We start from the raw sequence: 14,339 nt of genomic DNA on the forward strand, positions 1-14,339 counted from the left end.
TTGGATTTGAATTTCAAATCATCTTAGTTTTCTCTACAGAGATCACCAAATGTAAAAGTAATGTTAAAGCCATTTAGTGATTCAGATAAGGCCACAATTTATTTGATAATTATGTTTCCCCTATAAGTGTGTCAGCCAATGATCAATTGTCAGAGCTTGGCTTGATAGCTAAAGTGTGATTTTGAGAAGTTATAATAGAGAAGTACTTAAAGACTAATGCGATTCAATAAAAATTGCGTAAACCAAATGTGTTTGAGGAAATAACACCTTTTCAACTCAACTGGTTGTTTAATTACTTGTAAAAATGTAAACCCATCTTCTTATTCTCTGAACTCTGAAATTCTAACAAAAATAAACGTACATATCAATGCTTATTGCTTAAACATTGGGTGGTTTTTGGTCAAAAATACCGAGGATCAGATAGATGCTGTTGAATAAAAATGGGTTAACGTGAATTTCTGTTTTTGTTTAAATCATACTGTACCATATCTGAAACAAAATAAAAAGTTTCTGTTAAGGTAAAAGTTTCTGTTCGACTAAAAAAAATAAAGCCAGGTTGCAAATGCACGCCTGCTGACTTTTTTTAAAAGTTAATACACGTAACCCAAACTTTATAAAATAACTCGTCACATGCACGTTGCTAAAGTAAAAATAAATAAAAATGAAACAACACAGTATAATTCTTAGTTTCGCATTTTTTTTTAAAAAGGAAAGAGTATGCTGTTTTGAATTCAGCAACTTGTATTCTCTCGACTCACTCTACATTAAGCAGGAAGCCCACGTACTACAAAAAGTGATTGACGTAACGGTTAGCCACTGCAGCGTAGCGACCCACCAGCTCTTAGCCAATCGCGTGGGAGAAGAAGGGCGGGACGTCCTGTAAATGTGATGCAAATTCGACGGGTCAAGCCTCTTAGTCCCACCTTTTTGTGTTTCCCGCACCGTCAATCAAAATAGAAAAAAAAAATCGACCCGAATTCACCGATCAACACAAGCCCGCCTTTGATAAAATAATCATGTTTGGAGTTCTGTTGAACAGATAATCCTCCCGGTTTACTACCAACTCACGCTATGACCGGTACGTAAACGTGTAGCGCATCGAAGCGTGCAACTAAAATCGGTGAGTTTGTTCAACCTACAGCGAAGCAAGCTGCGTCTTTTTGTGTGTATCTTTTCCTCAACTGCTAACTAGCTAGATATGGTTAGCTAACCCGAGCTAGCTGGCTAGCCGCGGAGAGTTGACAAAGTAAACAATAAACATCCGCACGTTTCTCCGCCGCAAAAGTTGAATTTCGGATGCTTTGCTGGTCTTTTCTGGCAGACAGGAGTTGAAGATTACAGAGTTTTTGCTCAGTTTCCCCCCTCCCCTCCCTCCCCTTATCTCTCTGCTAGCACCAGAGCAGCCTCTGGAACAAGGAGAAATGGCGTCCGCGGACGTGGACAGCAGTCAAAGCGAGTTTCTGCAATCCGGCGGCGGCGCGGCGGACTCACAGGTATCCGACATTTTCTAGCTTGCGGGATGTGATTTTTTTTTTTGAGAGCACACGTTTTAAAAAAAATTTGATGGCATGGGGTGAAAGCCGTAACACTTCCTGTGTTCCCCCTCAATAACGGCCACCCACTTTACCCCTGGAAAACCCGCCCATAGTGGGTAGGACACTGAAGTCAGTCACTTGGGTCGGCTCTGTGTGTGAAGATAGCCGGTGTGTGTGCATCAGACTATATGAGTGTGATGATATTATCGCAGGGGGATATCGTGCATTGCCTGAACTGTAGCTTTCAATTGTGTTGAATTCTTCGCCCATCCCCCCCTCACACAAACACACCGCCTGCTTCAACCATTTCTGAGCCTGTTATCTTAACTCTGTGTTCTGCTGGTTGCTTCCACCCTGTGTCTCGTCTTTTGCATCAGCATGCATTTAACCCTGGCTCTTATTTACTCTTCTTTTAAGATTTATAGTAAATCTCATACCCAGTTTTCCCTAAAATGAGCAGAGTGGTTCCTCTCTTTTTCTGTGATCAAAAATAAAAGCTCCCAAAAGTGAGATGGATCTTCGTGTCCACGCGTGACCTATCGCTGTTAATCTGAATGTTCATTTTACCCCCTCAGACGACAGATATGTCTGCCATTCAGCTCACGGGTTCAGACCGATGGGAGGTGTTGACTCCTGTCTCCGCTGGAAAGGAAGACCAGGGAGTCGTTCACATTCAAAACTCTGGGATTGTCACTTCCAATGGACAATATGTGCTTCCGATTGGGAGTATGCAAAACCAGCCCATTTATGTTACGGCATCCGGGAATGAGACTGCAGCCAATGGCGTGTCGGGAATTCAGTATCAGGTAAAAACAGATTTACATACTTTTTAAGATACACTGAGAATTTCACTCAAGTGATGATGTTCCTCAACGAAACGTGCATCTTCTCTTCCAGGTCATACCCCAAATCCAAAATGCAGATGTTACACTTGCGGGATTCCAAACACAGGGACTGGATGACGGTACGGGGCAGATCCAGCTCCTACAAGATGGTAGCCAGGGCAGCATCGGAATCAGCTGCGCCACAACGACGACCACGGACCTCTTGGCCCAGGCGGGTCAAGTGCAGTCAATCCAAGGTGTCCAACTGGCCGGAGGATCAGCGTACACGGGCGCAGTCGGTCTACCTGGCAACATCACGTTCGTCCCTATAAACAGCTTGGATCTGGAGTCTTTAGGACTGACTGGAGCGCATACGGTCCCCATTGCGACCGGGGTAACACCCGAAGGTCAGCTGATCATGAGCGGCCAGACGCTGGACAGTCAGGGTCAGGACGCTGGCGGGAAACAGCAGCTCGTCACCGTGAGCGACGCCGGCGGAAACCATGAACTCTATGTGCCAACCACCACGTCGTCCAATCTCCCCGAGACCATCGACGGCACGGGGGTTCTGACCCAAGCCACCGCCGTGTCCGCAGGCATATCTGACCCCTCGTCCTCGGGAAACTTCAACTCACACAACCACATGCAGCAAATCCAGGTCAGAGTGTGTGTCTTCACCAGCGTTTCTCATGCATGCATCTCTGTCCTCTGAAGCTGCATCTGTTCTGCGTTCACTCTGGGACCGAATCCACGGCTTTAAAGTAAATAGAAGAGAAATGAATGTCTCCGTTACTGAACGCGATGCTTATGTTTTCATCACGATCTGGACGCTTTCCTCTTCAGGCCTTGAAACATTTCAGCAAAACAAATTAAGCTAAATGTCTTTTTATCATCTTCGACCATCAGTGGCGATGATGAGAGCAGAGTTGATGTTTTTGGCGTCTGTTTCACTCAGGACTTCTCATTCTCTCGTACTTCAAGCTAGCATGAAGCGTTTGTTCGGATTGGATATTTGTTCTTCATTTAGAGAGTTAAACTATTTAAACTATATAAATCAAACTATTTATATGGTAAGAGGTTCGGCTTCTTGAGTTGCGTTAAAAAGGAATACCATCTCTAAAAGTAAGTGGCCAAAAGAAAAAGTATTGAAACGAGATCTGGCAGTGTGGATAAAATCTGAAATGATAACCAGCTGTAAGAGACATTTAGTCTTCTGTCACAAACCTAAAAAAAAATATGGGAGTAACACATGATGGTTGTTCAAGCTTTCAGCCCGTTTGACCTTCTTAAAGAATGTGTTTAGAGAAAAACAAATAAGAAGTCATCATTTGGGAAATGAAAAGCACAAGTCTGAGGCTAACTATCCGCCGTGCTGTAAACCACATCGACACTTGAACCCTGATTTATTCCGCTTCCCTCGCTCTGCAGGTTTCGACCTCTAACGCCACCACACATCCCATCTTGCATCTGTCCGGGGACGCTCAGGCCCAGGTAGCTCAGGTGGCTCAGGGTCAGGACATGAACGCAGGAGGTCAGACTCTTCAGAGTGTGCAGCTGGTCAACCCGGGGACCTTCCTCATCCAGGCCCAAACTGTCACGGCGACGGGACAGATTCAGTGGCAGACCTTCCAGGTAAACCTATCACACACGCAGTTACCCTTCTGTGAAACATCTGACCGCGTACCGCTGTCATCGACACGGTAGTAGACGTGGGCAGGCTTCTCTGGAAGTGAAACAAGCAGTTATTTTTAGCCGTGCTTCCTTACTATCAAAACTCTCTGTTGATGAGCCGTGATGCAAGTTTAGTGACAAATGTTTGAAGCTCATGTGATGTACGGCCAAAGATCTTCACGTTTGGAAGCATGAAGAAAACACAAAGACTGGGCCTTGGTTTCAAATCTTTACAGAGTCATGTGATGCAATAATAATGTAAACAAAGGGAAGGAAATAATCACGTCTCTGAGTAGGATACAATCAGTTTTTTTTTGTTTTTCTCTCAGAAATGTTTGTGATTTTTGGGGTCAGGGCTAAAACCTTGTAATAGAAGTATGAATGTCATATTTCAAAGCAACGGCGTGTCCTCCAGGTGTGTCCTCTGACTCATGACATCAGGTTATTAATGGATGTTTCATCATCTCTAGGTTCAGGGGGTTCAGTCACTCCAGGGGCTCCAGCTGCCCCAGGGCCAGGGTCAGGCACAGCAGCTGACCTTAGCCCCAGTGCAGACTCTCCCTCTGGGCCAGACGGGCCAGGTCAGCCTGCCCAACCTCCAGACAGTCACGGTGAACTCTGTAACGCAAAGCGGAGTTCAGTTCACACATGGGGACGGTGCAAACAGTCCAGGTACGGAACATGTACCCACCATTATTTTTCTTCTTTTTTTTTTGTTTTTGTTTAGATCACTCAAATGGATACTGAGCGTGTTTCTTCTTCTTCTCTGGTTCAGGTATCCATATAAAGGAAGAGCCGGACTCGGAGGAGTGGCAGCTGAGCGGAGACTCCACGCTGAACCCCAGCGACCTGAACAACCTGCGTGTTCAGATGGGAGACGACGACATGGACATGGCGGGCGGGGAGGGGAAGAGGCTCCGTCGAGTGGCGTGCACCTGCCCCAACTGCAAAGAGTCTGGAGGAAGGTGGGTCACTTCACCATGACAGGCGGAGCTAGTCGATGTTTTTTCCTCAAGAGAATGGAAACCACTGTATTGAACTTTAATATCGCAGCAATAAGAAACAAATTTTATAGATTTCTGTAAACACAAAACATCTGTTCAGGACGTAAAATGAGGCTACATTCACACTGCGGGCAGAAGTGACCCCAATCAGATGTTTTTGGCTCATGTGACTCAGATCTGACCTTTTTTAATTTTATTTTTTTTTAACGACAGTTTGAAGCTCAGTTCACATGAAAGCTGATCTTTTCAAACCAGATCTGTGCCGCTGTCAATGTGGTCCTCAATGACATGCACCTTTTGAATCCTTTGCAATGCAACCTCAGTCTGAAAGCATGAAACTTTGAGATTTTACAAACTCAGAATAAATTGTTAAAGCAGAAAAATATAAAAGAAGTTCAACACATCACACCACTGACTAAAATCAATACATTCAATGACGTTTGAATGACGTTCAAATGAAGAACTACAACATTTGAACTTTCCACACACACACACACACACACACACACACTTCTAAGTGACAGCCCTCAGTTGACACCACAACCAATCCAGCGCTGCGACCTTGAACAGACGTAGGCTGCGTTTAAACTACCATCTCTACCACACGGCCCCCACAACTCCACTGTGTAGACACACAAGTCATGTCAACGACCAACCTAGGGGAAAAAAAAATTTAGAAGAATCTTTAAGCTTTAAATTGTTGTTTTTCTGTCTTGTTCAGATTTGAATGTTTATTAAAATGTTTGCTTGCAAATTCATCCATGTAAACACCAAATGCAAATGTTTCCTTTGTCATCACAGTGGTAAAGCATATTGCTTTATAACACTTTGCATATTTTAGTAATTGAGTTGTTTGTGATCTTTAGATGGAGTTGGATTGAACATGTTTGTACCGTGGAGACATCTTTTTCTGCTTCACGTGTTTCACAGAGGTTCCGGCATGGGCAAAAAGAAGCAGCACATCTGCCACATCGCCGGCTGCGGGAAGGTTTACGGCAAAACGTCTCACCTGCGAGCTCACCTGCGCTGGCACAGCGGAGAGAGACCTTTCGTCTGCAACTGGATGTTCTGTGGGAAGAGGTTCACCAGGAGCGACGAGCTGCAGAGACACAGGAGGACACATACAGGTGTGCAAGTGTTTAAGTGTTTGAGACTGTCTGTGTCTTCTACACTGATGCGACCAACAGAGCAGTATAAAATACTAACACATGTGATGTCAGTACGGCGGGTACATCACACACTGCACGTTCAGTCAGCTGACGGCTGCGTGACTTTTTCACCTCTTTTCTCCCTGACGAGGTCGTCGTCCTGCTTTAAAGGGAAACAGTGTTCCGTAAATAAACCTTATAAAAATGAAAGACTCCTTTATTACATTTAACGAGTGACTAGCGGAGGTGGGCAGTGTGATTGGCTGCTGTGGGTCTATCGGCGACTTCACAGCTTTGACTGCAGGCTGAGGGCTCAGTTACCACACTGTAGCTCGTAGAGGAGCAATCTCCACAAAGTGAAAACAGGCAGAACACGACCTGTAACATCATGCAGGAAGGTTTCAACCTATTTCTCTCCTGGAGGAAAAAGATCAGACTGTGTGTCATAACACTGGAGACGAGCTGTTTTATGATGTAACGAGTAGCAGAAAATTAATGAATACATTCTTAGAGATTCACAACAGTGTGTAGTCCAGATTGTGCAGATTTTAGGAGTTCTCTTCACTAACCCTTCAGAGAAATGTGGGTAAAAATACAAATGAACCGTCCTCCAGCAGCGATGTTTACAAGTGATGTCTCTGCCTTATAATTATCCAAAGGATAAAAGACTAAAGACTCCCTCTGTTAAGAAGAAACTCTGATTTCCTAACGGCAGGCCAACACACCTCTACTTGTCAACAAATAGAGGTGTGTCGTCATGTTGTAAAAAAATGTTCCCCTCTCATTCTTCCTCTTCCTCGTCCTCACAGGAGAGAAGAAGTTTGTGTGCACGGAGTGCTCCAAGAGATTCATGCGGAGTGACCACCTGGCCAAGCACATAAAGACTCACCAGAATAAAAAAGGTGGGGTCTCCTCCACGTCCCCGCCCACCACTGACACCGTCATCACTGCTGACGGGACCACGCTAATCCTCCAGGCCGCCACCCATGACCTCGTAGGCAATCGGGAGATCCCTTTACAGCTGGTCACGGTGTCGCCTGCCGAGGTCATGGAATAAGGGGGCCAATGGGGTGAGATTTTTTTAATTTTATTTTTGAGAACTGGCCTATCACAGGGACCTTTTGGGCTACTTTCCCTCTTATCTTTTTTTTTTCCTTTTTTTTTTTTTTTTTTTTTACATATGAATATATACGTAAATATATATGACAAATATATATATTTTAAGAGTTATCATGACTTTATGTTTGTTTTTGCAGTCTTTTTATAGGCAGGCAAAAAAAACAACATTCAAATGTGGTCGCTATGTACACGCGTCAACACATGAAAACATGTATTAACACTTGACATGAATACTCAACACAATGAAATGCCTTATTTTGTATCATACTCTTGTATAAAATGCTGGAGGTGCATGTGTTTTTTAAGCTTCGCAGATGGTGTTAACTGTAACGGATATTAATGTGTTTGAGAAACGGAGAGGAGGACGAGGAGTTTGTGACCGAGAAAGAAAAGGAAGTGGCTTCACCTCTCTGGGATTATTGAGGGTTTTTTTGTGTCTGTTGAGTTTTCACAAAAAGGTGAGCGCAGTTTGTTTGAAGCAGCACTTCATCAAGACTCAAACTGTTGCACTGCCGCCACTAATCGATCTTAATTTCATCAAAACGCAGAAAGTTTGGACCTTTTTGTCTTCTGTCCAGCAACAAGCAGAGAAGAAGGACACCTAGTGTTGCTTAGCTTAGCTTAGCTTAGCACAAACACTGCTGCATCGACTCCGCTCAGGGGTTTCTAATCTGTCTTATCACCTCAAAAGCTCACCATGTACATCTTTGTATCTTTTTTATTTCAGCAGAACAAAATGTAAGATTTGCTGCTCGAATACCAGCAGGGAGTTTTTTTTCTCCCAGCCAGGAAAGAGTCGTGAACATATTCCACTGGAGGAGGACTCTTAGATTTCAGGGTGTAGAGATGAAACAAACGTGTGAACTAAAGAAGCTTCACAGGTGATTGGAGGCAGATTTCTGTAACCCCTCCACACACTATTTTCAGTCTTTATGCTAAGCTAACAGCTAAGCTAAGCTGCTCATACTCGGTGCACAGAAGTGTCAGTCTTCTCATCAAACTCTGCGACAAAGCAAATAAGCCGTTTTCCCAAACTTTTAGTCTGATGGCTTCCCAGCAGCTGACGGACAGCCGACAGGAGGGAGACGCTGATGTCACGCAGTGCTGCTTCAAACAGAGCGGGCTGTTCGGCTGAGGGGCAGAGTAGGACGACGGTGCCACCGTTAAACTGATCTGAAGATGACGTTTCTCCGTCATCGAGTTGGACGGGTGGTGGTGGTGTCAGGAGGCGGTGTAGATGCAGTTTCTTCCAGCATCTGGTCATTCTGAACAGAATGTCTCATCTGTCCTCACGAGCCCACTGTGTTTGTACACGTCAAATTATTGTTTACCGCTCCTCTTATGTTGTAAATTCACTTTTTTTTTTTTTCTTACCGTCTGTTTGACAATGCAAGTGTGGCAATCGAAGCCACGCGATGGTGATCATCGATTTTAAAGACTAGAGGTTACCTCTGCAGGTTTTCTGTCTTTGTCAGCCGCACATGGTTTTGCAGGAGAACGCGCACCGAATGTTGCCACGATGGGAAAACCCCCACGAACGGATGCAAACGCCACCATCAGACCCTGGAGGGTGTCTGCGATCGATCATTCCAGGAGGATGGGGGGTTTTGTTTTTGCAATAACTGCTCCGACGGTTGTCCTGGACAGATATCACTCAAGTTTCAAGGAAAACAATCACGCCATTATTATTTTTTAATTAATGTAACCCTTTCCTCAGTTTGTCCTCATGTTCGTAGCATTCATTTACATGTATATTCTCTTTTATTTTCACATTTTGTTCATAGAAGCCATTACTTAGTTCAATGAATTTGTTGTATCAAAACCTTATTTTAAGTGATTTTTTTAAAAGAAAATGGTGTAAAAATTGAATGTTACCTTTTGTAAAAGCTTTTTTCAAATGGATCACAATAAAAGTCTGGAACCTTCCACTAACACGTTTTGTGTGTGGAGCGCAGAGTCGAGCTTTCCACACCGCAGGTCACTCCTACACGTTCACACTGATGCTGCTGTGAGGTAGCTGGTCACACAACAGGAGCAGCTCGGGGTTCAGCGTCTGGTCCGAGGACACATCGGACATGTTGCTGCAGGAGCTGGGGATCGAACCGCCAACCTCCCGGCTGAGCCACAGCCGCCCCGGAGTAGCTCCTGTGGCGTCGAATGAGTCTCAACATTGGTTAGCATTTATCAAACACTGACAACACACTCGACCGATATCATTGGAGGGTTTTTATTTCACAAAAATATCTCACAGCCAAAACAGAACCAGGAAACACTAAATGTTTTTGCAGCTGAAGTCCAGAGTCATCATGGCTGATCTTCCCTTACCTTACAACACAAACCGTCCCCTCGATTCAAACGTTGTGCTAAAAACCAAACCTGCCTCCACTGATCTGCCTCGTTTATTATTTCAAATAATTAAAACGCGCGGGGCCTTTTCACTTCTAGATGGAAAGAGTCGAGCTTCGTAAACAAACGCTGAACATTCCCTAAAGTTAAAATGAGTCTTAAACTATTGGATCCCCGTCGTCATAGAAACGTGTACTGTATTCATAAACTTAATATTCAGACCCTTTGATTCAAGATACATCTAAAGGGTTGAAGTGTATAAAGTTGGTTCATAATTATCTCCAGAGATTTAAAAGTTTGTTCAGTTGTATCAGATGTAAAGAACTACAAGGATCATCTTTTCTGCTATCAGCTTTTTGGGGGTAAATCAGCACCATAAAAACTGATAAATATTTGTCACTATGAGGTTCTCCAGTGTGAGTTCACATGTTTCAAATTTGGCATTGATTATTTTTAGTCGAGTTCTTCAGCTGAACTCTTGAAAGGTTTAAAAGCGTTCACCTTGAACCATTTTATGAGCTCAGGTTAAAGCGAACGTGCTCTTTTAACGACAGTGACGGTACAGAAATCCATCCCATCACCAATTGTTTGGTGAAACCCTCAGGGGAGCAGCTGTGAGATGTTCTGAACGCGTCCTCCCTTTGTGCTTCGACCACAGCCTGAACCACACCCCCACTCAGTGCAAACACAGACCCACATGTAAAACAAAGAACGACACCCAAAATAAAAATTAAAAAAAAATTAAACTTCTTGATTTATGAAAACATTCTCAACACTGGCACTCACACATACAGGATAAAACTGTTGACGTCGACAGCTTTTGAACTCCTCTTCAGGTGGAACTTAAGGACAGAAAAGAGTTGAAGCATGGAGCACTGGTGTGTGGGGGTCAGTGTGTCTCCCGTCCTCGGACAGGAGAGGATCCTTGTCATGGACAGACTCTTTAAACAGAGTTCAGTCCTGTCTTCATGTCGAACACTGGAGGATCCTCACAGCTCGATGTGAGGGTCTGAAACAAAGGAAAACATGTCTAACATTAGTGCTGTAGTACTTGAAGTCCGTCTTGGTCTCGAGGTCGCTCTCCAGACCTCTTTTGAAGGTCTTGGGTTAGGGTGTCCGTCTCGGAATCGAAAGCATTTTTACTCGGTCTCAGACTGGACTGAATCCAGAATTTAAAATCAAGACCACCACTGACCGTCGTTACTGTGATTGGAAGGAAAACGCCTCTTTCTAAAAGAACAAATAACTTTGAGTCATTAGTAATTATATCTAACTCACTCATGTGAAGGATGGAGTTCATATTTTGAGGACCTGAACACATTCTTGTCTTCAACTCAGGTTTGTCGAGTTTTAAGAAGCTGCATAAATCACTGGACGACTTTGATTTGCTCGATACAAACGGTCGGTGTGTCGTTGGTATTTTATTATATTGAGTGCGTTAGCGTGCCGTACCTGTGCTTTGCGGCTTGGCTGTGTGTTCCGGACCCCTCTGGACTCTGGTCTGCAGACGTTTGATCTCTTGGTCGTAATCGGTCCACTCGGCCACGATCCTCTCGGCCGCCTGCAGCTTGGGCTCCTTGGTCATGGGGTTGTTACACTGAAGGAAACAGAAGAAGAGCGTTGAGTTGATCTTTTTTTAAAGGCTGGAGTCATTATTGACTTTACTGAGTTTAGAGGATGATAGTGGACGGATATACTCGAGTCACTTGGCGTCCATATGTGTCGTGTTAGCTAAGGTATTTTAAAAACACGGCTCGAGTTGAAAGCAGATTATTTTTTAATGAGAACATTTTTCAGCAGTTCTTAGTCACTTAATTTAACCTAATAATTACTTGGTCAATAACTACATGTTAACCTCCTTACAGCGGGTTTGTCTGCCCTCTGGTGGCTCATCAGAAGTATTACATCCTTTAAGATGACATCACTTATTTTGCAACTCTGTTGAGCTTTACATGGGCCTGCAGATTTATGACACCTCATCATTTTAACACATTAATACAACCAACAGACAGACAGACAGACAGACAGACAGACAGACAGACAGACAGACAGACAGACAGACAGACAGACAGACAGACAGACAGACAGACAGACAGACAGACAGACAGACAGACAGACAGACAGACAGACAGACAGACAGACAGACAGAGTTACCAGGTCTATTGTCTTGGCGCTCCTCTTGGAGCTGTCGTCACACCACGTCTCACACCACAGCCACTCCTGAGGTAGAGACTTGATGGGCACCTGGTGGATCATGTTGTTGGGCAGATCCTGAAAAAAAAAAACCCACAAAAACAACGCACACAATCAGACCAATGAAGGAGGAAGAGACAGCTGGGCACATCTGCTGCAGGTAACTTCTTTTAGTTGAACTGTAACCCAGGAGGAGTTTCCTCTTAGTCAGACTTCAGATTTGTAGAAGTTTGATATTTAACGTGCAGACAAGCATGGGAAGTAGCATCCACTCTCTCCACTCCTTCAACCCTGCATTGTCACCTGCCTCCTCAGTTGTGATTCACTTGACAATATGAGTTGGGTTTTTTTTTTAAAGCTTCCCTTGTGTTGTGTTCAAAGACACTTTAAAGTCTGGACTGTTTTATTTCTGTTGTCATGAAATAATCAGCGGAGGAAACAGAAATAAGCAAACACTAACAGGGTGAGACGGATCAGGTGAAAGGTGTTATTTCTCACAAAAACACACAAAAGGCTGCTGGGTAATAAACTCCTGAAAGTGAAACGACAGAATAAGAACATTCACATTAACATGTCAGACATGGACAGAGGGCGTCACAGACCTGGTCCAGGTTTGAGAGGCTGTTGGGGTCTTGGCTGAGCCCCTGGTACTGTCCTCTGAGGCGATCTCCTGCAGCTATTTTTCGGAACTTTTTCAGGTCGACCACGTACAGCGCACTGCAGGAGACAAAGGACAGAGCCATGAAACATGCACGAGTGAATAATAAAAGTGTGGCTGTATGCATGTGAGCGTGTTCTGGTTTGTACCTGATGTGGTATTTACGGCCGGCCAGGTGGCTCGCCCAGTAGCCCGACTTCCAGAAGCGGTAGCCGTCCATCTCCCGCCGGCTCTCGCAGAACGGAGTGTAGCCGTACGGCGCTCCGTCTAACTCAAAGTCACGCAGCTCCTTCAGGTCTGTTCTCACAATCTGGAGGAGAGAAGAAACATCTTTCAATCCATGTATCACTCGTCCATTACGTCCAAACTATCTATTACCCGTGATGTTTTGTTTTGTGTATTTTGATTGAACTTTTTTGCAGCAAATGAACTAACCTGGTCGGCGTCTACAAACAGGATCTTGTCGACAGCGAGAGGAAACAGCACGTCCAGGAACAGGATCTTGTAGCCCCAGATGATCCTCTGCTTCTCGGTCTGTTGGTGTAACCAGCGAGGCCACTTGTACTGGACCAGCTCGTACTGGAAACCATACTGCTTCGCCATGTGGGGGATAAACTCCTGCAAAATGATCGGGCACAAAAACAACCTGTCAGTGTTTGTGTATCTGTTGATCTGAGAGAAGTTCTCACGACATGATTCATTGACAAGTTTGACACATCAATCAGTTTAAATAAATCTCAGAGCTGCACATAAACACCTCTGGTTGTTAGAAATACTCTCTGTGAGAACAGACTGTTTCTGTGTCTGTGGTTTTAAAAGTAAGAGACGTGTTGGATCGTAGCTGTGGGAGGAGTTAGTGCCCTTTGTGATGTCATAAAGGGAAAATCTCCAAACGGCCTGTTTAAGCAAACATTTTCTAAAAAGCGGAGCAGGCAGAAGACGGAGAGGATGGACCTTTCTCATCATTGGGGCGGTTTTGTAGACAGACGAGTGACGCATATTAGAGTTAGAAAAACACGGTGAAGTTTATTTTGTATAATATGTGACCTTTAATTTGCAGGAAAAACACTGCAGAGTCACGGCGTCTCCTCTCCTCTCGTCTCGCCCTCCACAAACAAAAATAGAGTCACAAAACAAAATATCTGCAGGATAACAAGGCTTAGCAACAAAAACCAGGGTGAAAGCAGCCACAAAGCAGGGAATTATAATGATGAATGGATCTATGAGCCGGAGAAATCTCTGAAGCGTTCTCCTTCATCTGGAGATCTCTCCCCTGCTGCAGGTTTCATTTCTCAGAACTCCCGTTTGAAGCGCAGATCACCGACAGACGGAGGAGAAAAGGGCTGCAGCCGTCAGAGAAAATCTCTGAATCAATGATGAGACACCAGCTGATTTTTACAAAGTAACACAAGGGGAAGAAAAAAAAAAAAAAAGAAAAAAAAGAAAAATCCTACCTTGAAAGTGGGAGACAGGTAATTCTTTAGGAACCAGAACTTGACAGGAGTCTTGGTGTTCTTTAGAACTGACAGCATCATAATCCTGAGAAGGAAAGGAAGAGTCAAAAGAGCGGTGGTGACAGAGCAGAGAACAAAGGCACTCAAACCAACCAAGGTCTTTGCACACATAAGAGGAAGGGACGTTAGGATTTTGCAGGATTGGTGAGCGAGACGACACACTCTCCCCTCTCACCTCAGGAACCTCTCGTACAGATGCCCCGAAGGCCACAGAGAAGATGTTGATCACGTCGTCCTTCTCCTGTTTCTGCTCCTCCGACTTCACTCCACCCGTGAACCCTCTGAGAGACACGAGACAACAAGCTGATCACTCATCTAAAGACACGG

General features: G+C 44.4%; 2 protein-coding genes across 2 annotated transcripts in view; one reads left to right on the plus strand and one right to left on the minus strand.

Annotated features, from left to right (window-relative positions):
* Positions 1–773: 773 nt before the first annotated feature.
* Positions 774–7,672, plus strand: LOC306840633 (transcription factor Sp3-like). Its single transcript, XM_079370057.1, has 9 exons — positions 774–1,078; positions 1,393–1,493; positions 2,111–2,341; positions 2,433–3,017; positions 3,788–3,991; positions 4,501–4,702; positions 4,806–4,995; positions 5,965–6,161; positions 6,992–7,672. The coding sequence occupies exons 1-9, from the start codon at positions 1,072–1,074 to the stop codon at positions 7,237–7,239; spliced, it is 1,965 nt and encodes a 654-aa protein (XP_079226183.1). The 5' UTR covers positions 774–1,071; the 3' UTR covers positions 7,240–7,672.
* Positions 7,673–9,512: 1,840 nt separating this feature from the next.
* The window catches only part of uggt1 (UDP-glucose glycoprotein glucosyltransferase 1), a 23,266-nt gene continuing 18,439 nt past the window's right edge, over positions 9,513–14,339 (minus strand). The window contains 9 exon segments of the mRNA XM_079369286.1: positions 9,513–10,656; positions 11,100–11,244; positions 11,802–11,918; positions 12,443–12,557; positions 12,648–12,808; positions 12,934–13,116; positions 13,953–14,037; positions 14,188–14,216; positions 14,218–14,291. Coding sequence (XP_079225412.1) covers positions 10,637–10,656; positions 11,100–11,244; positions 11,802–11,918; positions 12,443–12,557; positions 12,648–12,808; positions 12,934–13,116; positions 13,953–14,037; positions 14,188–14,216; positions 14,218–14,291 — 929 coding nt within the window. The 3' untranslated portion in view covers positions 9,513–10,636.

The sequence above is a fragment of the Symphodus melops genome (assembly GCF_947650265.1).
Source record: "Symphodus melops genome assembly, chromosome: 19".
NCBI lineage: Eukaryota > Metazoa > Chordata > Actinopteri > Labriformes > Labridae > Symphodus > Symphodus melops.